At 39.8% G+C, this 15,502-nt stretch overlaps 1 protein-coding gene across 1 annotated transcript in view; it reads left to right on the top strand.

The window, feature by feature from the left end:
* The window catches only part of DPYS (dihydropyrimidinase), an 87,037-nt gene that overhangs the window by 23,212 nt on the left and 48,323 nt on the right, over positions 1-15,502 (top strand). The window contains exon 5 of the mRNA XM_023223351.1: positions 14,189-14,345. Within this exon, the coding sequence (XP_023079119.1) occupies positions 14,189-14,345 (157 nt within the window). The remainder of the gene's footprint in view (positions 1-14,188; positions 14,346-15,502) is intronic.

Below are 15,502 nucleotides of genomic sequence, written 5' to 3'. Positions count from 1 at the left end.
CTCTACCTAAATCAGGGCAGTGCAAGGCACCTAGTACATGCTCAATAAATTTCTTTTGAATTGAATTGATTCATCTGACAGCCACTTGGGTGTTGGAGCAATTGAAGCAATTATCTAAATGGTATTTTTATGATGGTTATTTTAAGATTTTAAAACCTAAGTTATGTTTACCCCAGATTGCCTAATTGCCTCAGTTCTCTGGTTCAGTCTAGCATGTAAATATTAATCTTAAAGGAAAGAGAAAATCTCCTATTTTTGATAAGCATTGGGCAAATAAATGATTTCATTCTTTTGCCAATACTGGTAGAGAAAGGATGAAAAACAAATAAGGTGCATTTTACTCAATGACTTTAGGCCCATGGTGGCTTCTGTCCTCTCAATTTTAGGAATACAGATAATCAGAGACAGTCTTATAATTCAACCTTGCTGTTTTTTTCTTTTTTTTTTTAAATTAAAACAGGCTGTATTTTTATAAGATTCATTATAAAAATAATGGGTCTCACTCTGTTGCCCAGGCTGGAGTGCAGTGGTACAATCACGGCTCACTGCAGTCTCTAACTTCCAAGTGATCCTCCCATCTCAGTCTCCCAAGTAGCTGGGACCACAGGCCCAGCTAATTTTTAAATTGTTTGTAGAGACAGGGTTTGGCCATGTTGCCCAGGTTAGTCTCGAACTCCTGGGCTCAAGCAATCCTCTCACCTTGGCCTCCCAAAATGTTGGGATTACAAGCATGACCTATCGCATGGTTTTGGCATGTATGTAATTGATACCAAAATAAATTTTGTCAAAATTTCTTCTTGTTGCATTAAGATTCAGTAATTTGTGCAAGCTGTGTGCACTTTTAAAATATAATCCATCAATATTTTGTGTTAAGAGTAGGCTTATTTCACATAGGAGTTAATAATGTCTTATTAACCAACTGTTTCTGATTGCTACTCTCGCATGTCAAAGAATTTCACCCCTTAAAAAAGAAAATATAAGTACTGCAATTTTAAAGTTATAGGTTTTTCCCACCAGATGGTGCTGTTGCCAACTCTATGAGATGAGTTGGTCTGTAATTATTTGTTTTGTTAAGTCGTTTACCGGGTCTGTAATGTCAGAATATTATTTAAGGAACAGTGAAATCAGCAGAAATTTTCACTTCTAACCCATCTTCAAGCTCCAATTTTGACAGTTCTGTCAGGAAGCAGTTTCTTGATCTTGGGTATTTGTTTTTCATTGAGATAGAATTCCATTAGGAGCAAAGTAAGAGTCTAGAGAGGGTTTTAGAATACAGATCATAGGCAGAAAACTAGTAAATACAGATATTTTAATTTTATTGTAAATTATTTTAAAATTAAATATTATTTCTTGAATCTGTAAAACATTTGCATGGTCCAAGCATCAAAATTATATCTAAAAATGTTCAATGAAGTTTTACTTGCCTTCTCTAGCTCCTTCTTCCCGTACAGTATAAGTAACGATTTTTATTAATTTATTTCTGGCCTATCTTTACCATGTTTCTCTTTACCAAATAAGAATATAGTTCTTTTTTCCTACATAAAAGGTAGCATACTGTACACCTTGTCTACACATTGCTTTGTTTTCCACTTGAAAATATGTTCTGAAGGTCAGCCCACATTAGACACAGAAATTTTCCTCATTCTTTTTTGTAAGTACAGAGTATGCTACTGTATTTATTCAATGAGTCCCCTACTGATGGACATCTGGGTTGTTTCTGATCTTTAGCCGTTTCAAGAGAAACCACAGTGATGGCCTTTTGCATATGCTATTTCAATTTGTGAAAGACACATTCGTTCTGGAGGTCAGAAGCCTGAAATGGGTCTCACCAGGCTACAGTCAAGGTGTCTGCAGGGCTGCATCCCTTTCTAAGGTCCTAGGAAGGAAGCCCTTGCTTTGCGAGCCCTTGTGAGGCCTGTCGCATTACTTGGCTTGTGGCCCCTTCCTCCATCTTCAGCACCAGCCACAATGGTTGAGACCTTCCCATATCACGTTATTTTGACCTTTTTGCCTCTCTCTTTCACTTTAAGGGAGCCTTATATTAAGCCAACATGATTAATTCAGGATAATTTCCCCCATTTCAAGGGCCTTAATTTAATCATATCTATTAATCCCTTTGCCATGTAAAGTAACATATTCACAGGATATGGGGATTAAGATGTGGACATCTGTTGGGCTCCATCTTTCTGCCCACCACAAAATGGGTATCTTGAGGGTAGATTCCTAGAAGTGGGATTGCTGGTTCACATTGCATATGTAATTTTTGGGACATTGCTCATATTTTTCCCAAGGAATTATAGACACGAAATATTTAAAATACCACCCTAAACATTGTAGTTGAGTCAGACTTACTGTGACAGTGTAATACTTGTGAAAATACCCTCATGCGCAATTGTCAAAGAGGCGACATTGCTTCAGAATAAAATAGTTTGAAAGATTCCCTACCCCATGCATGTGACCAAGGCATGGGATCAAGCAGGGGCCCAAAGAGGAAGGGGTGGACATAAACTGTGCCCAGCTGTTCACATGGTGACTGCATCAGCAAACCAAAGGACAGATCCCTGCGGGTACAGTGGGACAAGAGCTGTTGGACCACACTGACCTCTTACAGAAGATGCATCTACTCTATCTGCACTCATTTATTATCTCACATCATTTCTAAATGTAAAAGAGCAAGATAGATGTAAATAAGAAATCGTTTGGGTTTACACATTTTTACTACGAACATCTCCCATCTGTAAATACCATTGCCAGCCCATTCTTTTTTATTTTTTATTTATTTTTATTAATTTTTTTTGAGACGGAGTCTCACTTTGTCATCCAGGCTGGAGTGCAGAGGCATGATCTTGGCTCACTGCAACCTCCACCTCCCGGGTTCAAGCGTTTCTCCTGCCTCAGCCTCTCGAGTAGATGGGATTACAGGCTCCCACTACTATGCCCAGCTAATGTTTTTGTATTTTTAGTAGAGACAGGGTTTCACCATGTTGGCCAGACTGGTCGAGGTGGCTCATGCCTGTAACTTCAGCACTTTGGGAGGCCGAGGCGGGTGGATCACCTGATGTCAAGAGCCCATTCTATCTTCAAGGGCCTTGACTGTCACAGTGTGGTCCCTAGAATGCAGCCTCCACATTGCCTGGGAGCTCCTTGGACATGCAGAGCCTTGGGGCCCATCCAGATTCCCTGAATCAGAATGTGCACTTATAACTAGAACCCCAGGTGATTCACATGGATATGAAAGCCTGAGAATCACGGCTCCAGGAGGCACAAAGGAGATCCAATTATTGATTGCTTCATTGTGGTAGCCTAGAAACATAATGCTATTAAATTTGATTTTATTGTTCAGTAGCCAGCTCTATACCCAGAAGAGCGGGATAGTAATGATAACAACTAACAGCTTGCTGAATGCTTAATATGTGCCTGGCACATAGCAGTATTTTAATCTCTTTTATCTCATTTCAGGTTTTACTATATTCTTATCTTATCAATGTGTTTTAATACACATTGTCTATTAAAAAATTGTCATAATAATGCCTCACGCTCAATTTTACCACTCTTTTGTGATTGATGAAATTGAGGCTTGGGAGAGATTGGTGAATTGAGCCAAAGATCACTTTATTAGTAAGTGCTAAACTTGGAATTCAAGTCCAAGTCTATGTGTCCCCAAAGAACAAAATTTTCCGTCACTCTCCACTCTGTTAAAGGAGAAATTGATCTGAAGTTGGGAAGACCTGGATATCAAGTTTGTATTTAATGGGTTTGGGGTTTCTTTATTTATTTTTAGAGACAGGGTCTCTCTGTCACCCAGGCTGGAGTGCAGTAGCACAATGTTAGCTAACTGCCGCCTCAAGTTCCTGTGCTCAGATGATCCTCCCAACTTCAACATCCCAAGTAGCTGCAACTACTCATGTATGCCACCACACCCAGCCAATTTTTAAAATTTTTTGTAGAAGTGAGGTCTCCCTCTGTTGTTTAAGTTGGTCTTGAACTCCTGGCCTCAGGCAATCTTCCTGCCTCAGCTTCCCACAGCACTGGGATTACAGGAGTGAGCCACCACGCCTCGCTGGTTTTGGTGTTTTAAAATTTGTAATTGTAATTGATTTTTGGTTTTTGGCATTACATTTAAATTTCTCATTTAAGACATTACCATCATTTTGCTATTTTTATCATTAAAAGATTAATTTTGGGGGCGGAAATGATGAAGTATTAAATGGAAAGTAAATATCTTCTATCTCTCCCAGCTCATTCTTTAGAGCCAGTGATTTTAAACTTATCTATCTTTAGTTTTTGGTGGTTACCTCTAAAATCCTAAACTATAAGTTTGTAGTGATTTGTAATTTTTGACAGTATCACTTGACTCTCAACTATATAAGAAATGAATAATTTAGTTCCTGTAAACTTCTCACCTCCTGAGTTTTGTCAGTAATAAATGTCAATTCAAATAATATATTTAATTTTACATGTTTTATTTTACGTGTTTTAGCTATTCCTTTTTTTTTTTTTTTAGAGGCAGGATCTCACAGGAGCTGGAGTGCAGTGGCAAGAACACAGGTCACTGTAGCCTCGATTTCCTGGGCTCAGGCAATCTTCCTGCCTCAGCCTTCAGGGTGACTGGGACTATAGGCATGCACCACTGTCCATGGCTAATTTTTAAATTTCTTGTAGAGTCGGTGTTTTACCATGTTGCCCAGGCTGGTCTGAGGCTAACCTCCCACCATGGCCTCCCACAGAGCTGGGATTACAGGTGTGAGCCACCGCACCCAGCCTGACATCTCTTCTCTACAGGCTGAAGAAGAAACTTAGAGGCCCTAAGTGCTCTCTCTCTGCCTCCTCCAGATGTCTACCAGCTGTATTATTATCTTTACACAGACTCTGTAACTCTGATTAGGTCTTCCATGCTTTCTCTATAGGTTAAGTCTAAAATGTAGAACCGTCGCAGGGTAAAATTATGGAAATATTCTTCTCTGTAGAAACTATTAGCGAGAAGAGAACTTCAGAGAAATTTATAGCACTAACTTGGAGTGCAAGTTAGTGTTATTCAAATTAATTCTCAGAGAAGCAATTTCCAAGTGTCAAGGTCAAGTGAGTTTTCTTCATTCCAATAGGACTCAAAAGCATGCCTTATTTTAGTTTGCCACATATTTAGACCATTATTGTCTTGTAAAATTTCTCGTTTCTCCTGACATTTTTCCAATTAGCTCTTTTTAAAATAGGTTGAGAAAAGAAATATGTGCCTTCTTTACCATATCATGAAGAGTTCTAGCTTCTTCATCACACTTTCTATTGAATAGAATCAGCTCTACTTGCGGAGATTCTTTGTGGGAGGAGAATCTGCTGACTTTCGCTTTCATTTTTCATAGCTGCTTGCTAAGCCTGCAGTAGAGATGTCATTCTGGGATAATGAGGTTGGATATACTGATTCCTGGTTTCCATATCTCCCCTTTTCTTGAATTACTTTGAAGATTTTCAGGTAATTTTTAAGGAAAAGTGTGTAAAAGGTGAATTTTCTGATTCCTTGTCTTCAGGCTTGTTGGGTGATTCGAATGGGTGTGGAATTCTTGGTTCCGAAATATTTCCTTCTGAATTACAAAGGCACAGTTTCCTTCTCTACTGGCATCCAGTGTTATTGAGGAACAGGCAAATCCCTATACAATTTCTTATCTTCTTATCACAAACTTTTCATTATTTGTAAGATTTTTATACTTTCTCTTCATTTTAGATGTCCAGAAATTTCATTAAGACTATTACTGGAAAGGGGTTCCAATCCAGACCCCTAGAGAGGGTTCTTGGATCTTGCTCAAGAAATAATTTAGTGTGAGTCCATAAAGTACAGTGAAAGCAAGTTTATTACAGAAATAAAGAAACAAAAGCATGGCTACTCCATAGACAGAGCAGCCCCAGGGGCTGCTGATTGGGTATTTTTAATGTTAATTCTTGAATATCTGCTAAATAGGGGGTGGATTATTCATGAGTTTTTCAGGAAAGGGGCAGGCAATTCCTGCAGCTGAGAGTTCCTCCTTTTTTAGACCATATTGTGTAACTTCCAGATGTTGGCATGGCACTTGTAAACTGTCATGGCATTGGTGGGAGTGTCTTTTAGCTAATACATTATAGCTAATACATTATAATTAGTGTATAATGAGCAGCGAGGATGACCAGAGGTCACTCTCATTGTCACTTTGGTTTTGGTGGGTTTTGGCCAGCTTCTTTACCGCATCCTGTTCTGCAGCCCAGGAGGTTTCAGCCTCATTTTACTCAGCACCTCTTCAAGATGGAGTTGCTCTGGTTGGAACACCTCTGACAAGGCTATATTTAGTAGTAGGCCTTTAAAAAATTTACCTTCATGTTCAGAGGCCTTTATCAATCTGACAACTGAGCTTTGATTCTGAAAATTTCTTCTGTATTTTCCTCCATATTCATTTCCTCTGTTTTCTTTACCTGGGATTCCATCATAATCCTCTATGTCCTTTAACTAGTTTCACCTTTTAAAAAAATATTTGAATTTTTGCTCTACAATTTAGGAAATACTTTTGTTTTCCTGCCCTTCTAATAAACTTGTGTCTTGGTAATCACACCTTTATTTCCAAGAAAATGTTCTTGTTTTTTAAGTGCTCTTTTTTCCCATGGTTGCTTATTCTTTTTAATGTTTTTCCTTCAATAGATGCATATCTTCCTTTTTGAAAAAAATTTTGTACTTTATTTGTTTATTTATTTATTTTTATATAAAGACATAATCTTACTATGTTACCCAGGCTGGTCTTGAACTCGTGGGCTCAAGTGATCCTTCCGCCTCGGCTTCCCAAAGTGTTGGGATTACAGGCATGAACCATTGGGCCCAGGCTATCTTCTTAATCTAAGAATACTAATGAAGATTTTTTTTTATTCTCTTCTGTTTCCTGGGTTACTCTGTTTCTTTCTAGTTCAGTTTTTCAGGGTTTTTTTGTTGTTTTTGTTGTTTGTTTTTAGATGGAGTCTCGCTCTGTTGCCCAGGCTGGCACGATCTCGGCTCACTGCAACCTCCTCCTCCCAGGTTCAAGTGAGTCTCCTGCCTCAGCCTCCCGAGTAGCTAGGATTACAGGTGCCCACTACCATGCCCAGCTAATTTTTGTATTTTTAGTAGAGACAGGGTTTCGCCATGTTGGCCAGGCTGGTCTTTAACTCCTGACCTCAGGTGATCCGCCCACCTCTGCCTCCCGAAGTGCTGGAATTACAGGCATGAGCCACTGTGCCTGGTCAATTTTTCAGTTTTTAAAACTCCTGGTCTTCCTTTTTGTGTGTGCGTGTGCTGTTTGTGTTTTCTTCAAAAGTCTGGTCATCCTTGGCTATCCATATGTCGACAGGACAGTTCAGTTGGTCAGTGTGGGAACGGGCATGGAATTCCTCTTCCACCAAGCATGTCTGTTTCCTGAACTTGCTGTGTGAATGCAAATGGGACGTAGTCACTGGACAGCTTCAGTTTAAGGTGTGGGGACCTCAATCTAGCATCAACACCACCTAAGAAGCTTCATTTCCCAGCAGAGGTGAGGGTGAGTGTTGAGAGACCCAGACCTCCTCCTCCCCTCCCCTTCACTGCCCCTTCTGCTTCAGAAGGAAAGCTCTTCTTGACTCCTTCTACTCCTTCAGGTCAAGCTGTCACTCCCCCTAACTTTTCTTTATGAATTATTGCTATCCCATCTGCTTCCCACATTCCTAAAATCTACCAAAACCCTGGTCAACCATGATTCTTCTTTCAACCCCAGTGCAGCTCGGGATTCTTTCCCTTTTGTCTGTCTTCACCAGGATTTTTATGTGAACTGGGAAAGAAGAGGTGGGGAATGTTCAGTGCATCCAAAGCCTGAGGTTTCTTTTTGCTCATGCGTTGATATTTTCTGTTAGCATTCTGCAATAAAAAGTGAAAAGCAAGTTACAGAAAGAAGAAAACTTTCAAGTCCAAGCCGTCGAAAGTGGTGTCACCTTTAACAGTTTGCAAAGAATGCCCATTTCATGGTTAAGTCTTTTTTGGTCCAACTTGAGTAACTATTAGGCTGGTGCAAAAGTAATTGCAGTTTTTGCCATTACTTTCAATGGGAAAAACCACAGTTACTTTTGCACCAGCCTAATAGAACTAGGTTAGTTCTCATCCACCCTTCTTGTGAGAAGAAGCTTTTGCAAAGTTGAGGCAAGGGAATCAGGTGTTCCTCCCTAAAGCATTATCCTTTTCTTCCAGAAGCAGAGTTTGTCTCCCTTGCTCCATAGCCCAAGTGTGAAGTTGGACAAACAAGGTGTCATTGTGTTTCATGTGGACAGTCCAGTCTGCCAGCCTCTGACTTCTATCACCCACTACAGTGTAGTTTTTGTCCGAAGAATGTGTGTGTCAATGTGTGGCACTGGCTTCAGAGACCCTTTTTAAATTTTGGTCTGAGTAGCTATACATGTTATTTTTCTGTCACAGTGTTGGCATATGGGATCATTAATGGCTTTTTAGGAAATACTTTGTTCACTTCACCTTCGTACTTCCCAGTAGAACCTGTAGGCTCATGAATTCACTACCTTTCTGTGATTTGTTTAGAATGGTGGCAATTTCTCACAGCAATTTAACTTGATGCCCCGCTTGCTATGTATCTGGCATTATTTGTTTCCCATTTGTGACTGAAATTGTCAATGCACTGATTTGCTGTTGTTTTGGTTTACAGTTAAACTTGTTTTAGCTTGTCTTAATAAAGTTTACCTCTATTTTATATCCATGTTCCTGTCTTTAGGGTAAAAATATGATGCTAATTTGAACTGAACAAATATTTTCTTTATGTTTTTCATAAACAACAAAGTTCTTGGATGCCAAGCGCATGCTAGGTACTGTGCTCTAGGCAGTAGCTTTGCTAAGATGATTAAGACAATTTCAGATCTCAAGCAGCTCACAGTAAACTGGGCTAGATTATGGTTGTTTAATGTGTTTGTATATTTGATTGTTGTTTATTTGATTTGATCTCGTTTGGTTTTAGTTTTGCTTATAATAGAAAATTTTACTTAATAGGTGTATCTTTGTAAAATAAAAAGTTCTCTTGCAGAGAGGTGTAAACCAAAAATATAATTCTAAGACCCCTTAACCATCTGAATGGACCTCTCCTCTCAGTCAGGGTGTTCCAAAGTTAACCTGAAAAACTGGTTCAGGCCATGCCGGGAAGGGAGGGTTGGACATGCCTCATTATGTCCTCCTCCCTTTTTGAATTCAGGAAAAGCTGACCAGCATTTAACATCAACACAGACCTTAAGTCTAATAAAAACCATTTACAATCTGTTCTCTCTGAAGCCTGCTACCTGGAGGCTTCATCTGTATGATAAAACTTTGGTCTCCACAGCCCCTTATCATAGTCCAAACATTTCTTTCTATTGATAATAACTTTTTCAACCAATTGACAATCAGAAAATTTTTACACCTACCTATAACCAGGAAGCCCCCACTTTGAGCTATCCTGCCTTTCTGAACCAGAACAATGTATGCTTACATGTATTTGATTGATATCTCATGTCTCCTTAAAATGTATAAAACTAGACTGTGTCCCAGCCACCTTGGGCACATGTTCTCAGGATCTCCTGAGGGCTGTGTCATAGGCCATTGGTTACTCATATTTGCCTTAGAATAAATCTCTTCAAGTATTTTACAGAGTTTTACTCTTTTTGTCAACAGAGGCTTTGGTATTCCTATTTTCCATTTTATGTAAACTCTTTATGTAAGCTCCCATATATTCCTCTTGTGTTTTAAAAGATGGGATGAAAAATCCACACAGTGGCCCCTCTCTTCCCAAGTTGTCACGCTGAGTGCTGCTTGGCAGTGTTGAACAAGAATACACCAAGTTTCATTTACTCGCATGCAATGAACTGATGCTTAGGCACTAGTGCTATAGGCAGAATCAATGTGCCACTGGATCAAGGTGATTTTGAGTCTCAAGTTTCCTTTCTTCTCTTTTTTTTTTTTTTTTGGAAAAAGAGTCTCACTCTGTTGTCCAGGCTGGAGTTCAGTGGCATGACCTTGGCTCACTGCAACCTCTACCTTTTTGGGTTCAAGTGATTCTCATGCCTCAGCCTCCCAAGTAGCTGGGACTATAGGTGTGCACCACCATACCTGGATAATTTTTTGTATTTTTAGTAGAGAGAGGGTTTCACCATGTTGGCCAGGCTGCCTTTCTTCTTTCTTGCATATGAACATCAGAATACTCCATTGTCCTTTAAATTTAGAACAAGATGATTTACATTACATCAAATTGCATAGCAGTTAAAAGCTGGCCATTAAAAAAATAGAATTGTGTGGCTATCAGGAAACTAACATTTGTGGAGTGTATGAGTTTTCTACGGCTGCTGTAACAAAGTATTACAGACTGGGCTGCTTAAACAACAGGAATTTATTTTCTCATAGTTCTGGAGTTTTGAAGTCCAAAACCAAGGTGACAACAGGGTTGAGCAGGGTTGGCTCCTTCTGAGAGCTGTGGAGGAAGGATGTGTTCCAGGCTTTTCTCCTTGGCTTGTAGATGGCCATATTCTTCCTGTGTCTTCACGTTACCTTCCCCTACATGTGTCCAAATTTCCTCTTCAGATAAGAACCACAGTCTTGCCTGTAGTCCCAGCACTTTGGGAGGCCGAGATGGGCGGATCACGAGGTCAGGAGATTGAGACCATCCTGGCTAACACGGTGAAACCCCGTCTCTACTAAAAAATACAAAAAACTAGCCAGGCGAGGTGGCGGGCACCTGTAGTCCTAGCTACTTGGGAGGCTGAGGCAGGAGAATGGCGTAAACCTGGGAGGCAGAGCTTGCAGTGAGCTGAGATCTGGCCACTGCACTCCAGCACGGGTGACAGAGTGAGACTCCGTCTCAAAAAAAAAAAGAAAAAAGAAAAAAAAAACAAAAAGAACCACAGTCTTATTGAATTAGGGCCCACCCCAATGACCTCACTTTAAATTTACTACCTCCATAAAGATCCTTTTTCCAAATAAAGTTACATTCTGAGGTACCAGGGGTTAGGACTTCAACATGTGGATTTGCGCAGAGGACACAATTCAGCCCATAACATGGAATGTCTCCAGGGTCCCCGGAAGATTCTGGGTACTTTCATAAACATTAATTTATTTGACCTTCACAAAATTGCCACACTAGAGGGACATTGTGATCCCATTTCACAGATGAGAAAAACAGACTAAGAGCAACGACTTACCTCGTACAATGTCACTAGCTAAAAAGTAGCAAAAGCAGGATTTGAACCTAAATCTGTATGATCCATTCTACCAAGCTGCTTCTACATATTTTCCTTCTCAATTCTTTTCTTCCTTTGTAAATGTAATGTTTGGAATCAAAATAAAGTCCAGGAAAGTTTGGCTCTATCCTTTTGGCTAGGAAGACTGATTTCTATAAATATGTTTGGCTTCCTATTTAGTGGCCAGGGCTTTTGCTCCTGGATGCCTATGCTTTTTCTCTGCATCTTTCAACCTTCTCTAGCAGATCTCAGGACTCAATATGAAGCGTTGCTTGCAGATCCAGACAAGGTGTTAACGTCTGCTCTAACACCGTCATCTAATAAATGGGTCATCTGGTCAGTGGAGAGTTTGGATTGGTTTGACCTGCTCATTACTGGGAAATCTTGAATATTTCTCAAATGGTGAAACTCCTTTATGTGGGAGGTTGCATCATAAAGGGCAGAGGCTTTTCTTTGTTTGGGTTTGAGCCAAAAAATGGAGAACTAAGGAGAGAACATCTATGGGTAGACAAGATACAACCTAATGTGAAGCTTGCTAAGACAGTGGGAGGAGATTAATGAGGAAGGTGTTTCTATCTCCTAAGAGTTATTGAAACCCTCCAGTTGTGAATGTAATCAGGATAGTACCAGCCTCAAGACAGATAGAGCACTCTTCACTGCCAACCAACTAAGTGTAGTAAATGAAACCAGTAAGTGAAATTGGAAAAATGCTCAGCCACATCCATAAATAGCCTGTGGTTGACTTAAATATTTAGAAATACATGCTCTTTCCCAAGAAATAAAAAATGGCACTTTTCCTAGTAACATAGTGCATATGATATGATATTATAATACTATGACTCTAATTCTGGCTGTACCACTTAGTGCCAGTGTGTGCTGGGCACATTAATCTCATTGAGCATCAATTTCTTCATCTGTCCAACCAGCATGAAGGCAACTATGAAGGTCAAATGAGATTGTATTTGGGAGCCTTGCAAACTATAGAACGGTATGCATGCGTTAGCTATTTTTATTGTTATTTTATTTTTAGCCCAAATCTAACAGAACCCCTAATTATGCTGAATTATCCAGTTTGATTATCCAATTTATGGATTATCCAGGCCTCCTGTTTTCCTTCCCCCTTTTAGTCCTTTGAAAATGCCATAGGAATAATGAAATAGAAAATAGAGAGAATATGCAGTTAGGAATTTTCACTTTTTAAATTTTATTTTGGATATTAACAGATACTAAATGGGGAAAAAGTAGAAAATAGCCCAGGTAACGAAGAGCTTGCTGTATATACTAAAGTGGCCTGTCACATTTTAAAGGAGCTAAGCCCTTCCAAGGAAATTACCTGTCATCTGGTTTCAAAACAGTCCTGGCAGACTCCTGGTAGATGCTGACACTTTTAATTTTTCCTGAGTGCTGTTAAAATCGTAGGACTTTTGGAACCATATTCCCATATCACCTTGATGGGCCAAGTGATTGAATAGAACATGTGATAAGGATCTTTCCTCGATGATAAAGCACCATGGAAAATCCTCAGTCAGCAACTTGTAAAGTGATTGCAGATCAAGTCTCTGAGTTTTCCTTGTCCAAGCATCTGTAAGACGTTCCCTTGGAATAGGAAGGTCTCTTCATATTTGCAAATAAAATATTGTGTCCATCTTCCCAGTTCTCCTGTAGATAGTACATTACCTCTTCATTCACTGAAAACGATTGCTGCTTATTCTATATTTAGAAAGAATTGCTAATGGTGTTTCTCCTTTTCTGGGGATAGGGCAGTAAAAATCCAAATGGGGACGGGATTCATCTAGTAGGGTACATCACAGAAGCAAAGTAACTTAGCCATGGCTAAGTCCCTGGGGGATAACTTTTATTGATAATTGGTTACTTAAGAATTGAAGTTCTTAGGCTTTAGTAAGCCTTGCTTTCATGGTTTTCCAAATTCCTAACCTAGCTAGTGGAAGATGGCTAGTTTGGAGAAGGATCTATGAAATAATAGGGTGCTGTGTTCCAATTGGATATGACTCAGGCAACTGGTGGCTATCTACTGTCAGTACTCTCTGAGGAAATCTGTTAATTTAAGTCATATATCAGGATTTTAACTAACTCAGCATCTGATGAACCAGAGTGAACTAATTTGGTATGCCAGCATCTCTCTACTGTGCACTCTCCTTAATGATTGCCTGAATATGATCAGGTTGATGCCAGCAGACCTATTATTCTGACAAATGCTAATCAGAGATAGGATTCTGGTTGATTTTAAATTCAAATTCACTATGCACTAATAACTTTTCTAATATTGCATGCTTTCTTTGATGACCTCATTTGCATGATTTTTAAAATATGCATTTCTGGCTAAGACTTTATTATCTGAGTGTTCTTTCACTTAATACAAGTTTTTTGAGGAGTTCTTTTTTTCAAGGGCATGAAAAGATTATCAATTGATTTGCAGCAGAAATACGCTGTGGTTGAATTCCATATGACCTAACTAATAATTATCTGTCATCAGGGTAATAAAGCATGAAAGGACCACTGGAGTCAATATGCCTGGGTTCAAATTCTACCTTCTCCACACCACATGGAGTGTATGTAAGTGGAGTGTATGTATGGAGTGGAGAAGTTATTACTCCATAGCTTTATTCTCATCCTTTAATGGAGATAACAACAGCATTTATCTGGTAGGGTTTTGGAGAAGGTTTCATTAGAATGGCTCTTGTACCGGCCAGCTTTTGCTAAGTTATATGGCTGTAAAAATGGATCTAAAATATGAATAGCTTACACTTACAGAGGTTTGTTTCTCATTCATATTTATGTTCATCATGGATTTTTAAATTCTGTCCACAAAAGTAAATTATAGTTTGGGATTCTGCTAAACTGTAGATATTACCCTCTGCTAGGGCAGAAAAGATTAGTATTTATGTGTTTGTCATATGGCCCTCTTAAGAATAAATTAAAGTGATGAATGCTTCTTTTAATCTTTCAGGGAAGGTGGTCTATGGCGAACCCATAGCGGCCAGTCTTGGCACAGATGGCACACACTACTGGAATAAAGAATGGCACCATGCCGCCCACCATGTCATGGGTCCACCTTTGCGACCAGACCCCTCAACACCCGACTTCCTTATGAATCTACTGGCTAAGTAATCATTTTGCAGACGACTGGGAAGTGTATTGCCAAAAGAAGGTTTGGGTGGAGGGGAGCTCATCCTCCCGTCTGGACCCTCCCTTAACCTCCCAGTATTCTCTTCTACTTGACCTGACAGGCCCTGGGTACCCTCACCTGCAGAGCAAAAAACATCGACTTAGTTATGCCATGATATGTTGCTAAAGCCCTTCCTAGACTCACAGAAATCAGATCATTTTCACTGAAGCTTTACTCTTTTCTGACTTTTTTCATCTCTTGTTGCCCAAACCCAGGGCTCTTCGTTACGCTTTACTTTTTATCAGAATATTGTTGAATGTTTTTCTATGCTGATATAATCTGCGAACTAAGTTGTTGTGTAGGTAACCCTGTTACTTTCTGGGAAGATATGATCATTTTTCTTGAAAATTCTACCATTCTTGGGCCACATGCAGTGGCTCATGCCTGTAATCCCAGCACTTTGGGAGGCTGAGGTGGGTGGATCACATGAGGCCAGGAGTTTGAGATCAGCCTGGTGAACATGGCAAATCCCGGTCTCTACTAAAAATACAAAAATTGGCCAGGCATGGTGGCTCATGACTGTAATCCCAGTTACTTGGAAGGCTGAGGCATGAGAATCACTTGAACCTAGAAGGCAGAGGTTGCAGTGAGCAGAGATAGTGCCACTGCACTCCAACCTGGGTGACACAGCAAGACTGTCTCAAAAAAAAGGAAAAAAGAAAAAGAAAGAAAAGAAAAAAGAAAATTCTACCATTCATGGACATCCCAACACTCCTCATTCACAGATACTCAGTCTCAAGCTAAGAGTTTTTCATGACAGACCTTACAAGAGTTCACTTACCCGTTCTTTACAGCTTCCTTCCTCCTTCATGATTCAACATCCGCAAGATTACTCACGAGTCAAAGCAGGATTCCTGTCCCTGGTAATATCAGCATCCTCAGCCAATCTCACCCTCTGTTCATTCCAGTGGGCCGTGTGGTTCGGGACTGCCCCGGAGGACCTGCCCTCCATTCATGAGGATCACCATGGTGATGTCTTTGTGGAGTATTCTGCTCTTAAGGAGTTTTCTCTTACATATTTGCTGGTGATTCTGAAGTTATCTTCATCAAGTACATATAACTATTCATTTCTAGATGAGAAATAGAGTCTCAGAC

This window comes from Piliocolobus tephrosceles, chromosome 7, assembly GCF_002776525.5.
Source record: "Piliocolobus tephrosceles isolate RC106 chromosome 7, ASM277652v3, whole genome shotgun sequence".
Taxonomy (NCBI): domain Eukaryota; kingdom Metazoa; phylum Chordata; class Mammalia; order Primates; family Cercopithecidae; genus Piliocolobus; species Piliocolobus tephrosceles.
The sequence above is the reverse complement of the archived record's forward strand: the minus strand, read 5'-3'. Positions and strand labels throughout refer to the sequence as shown.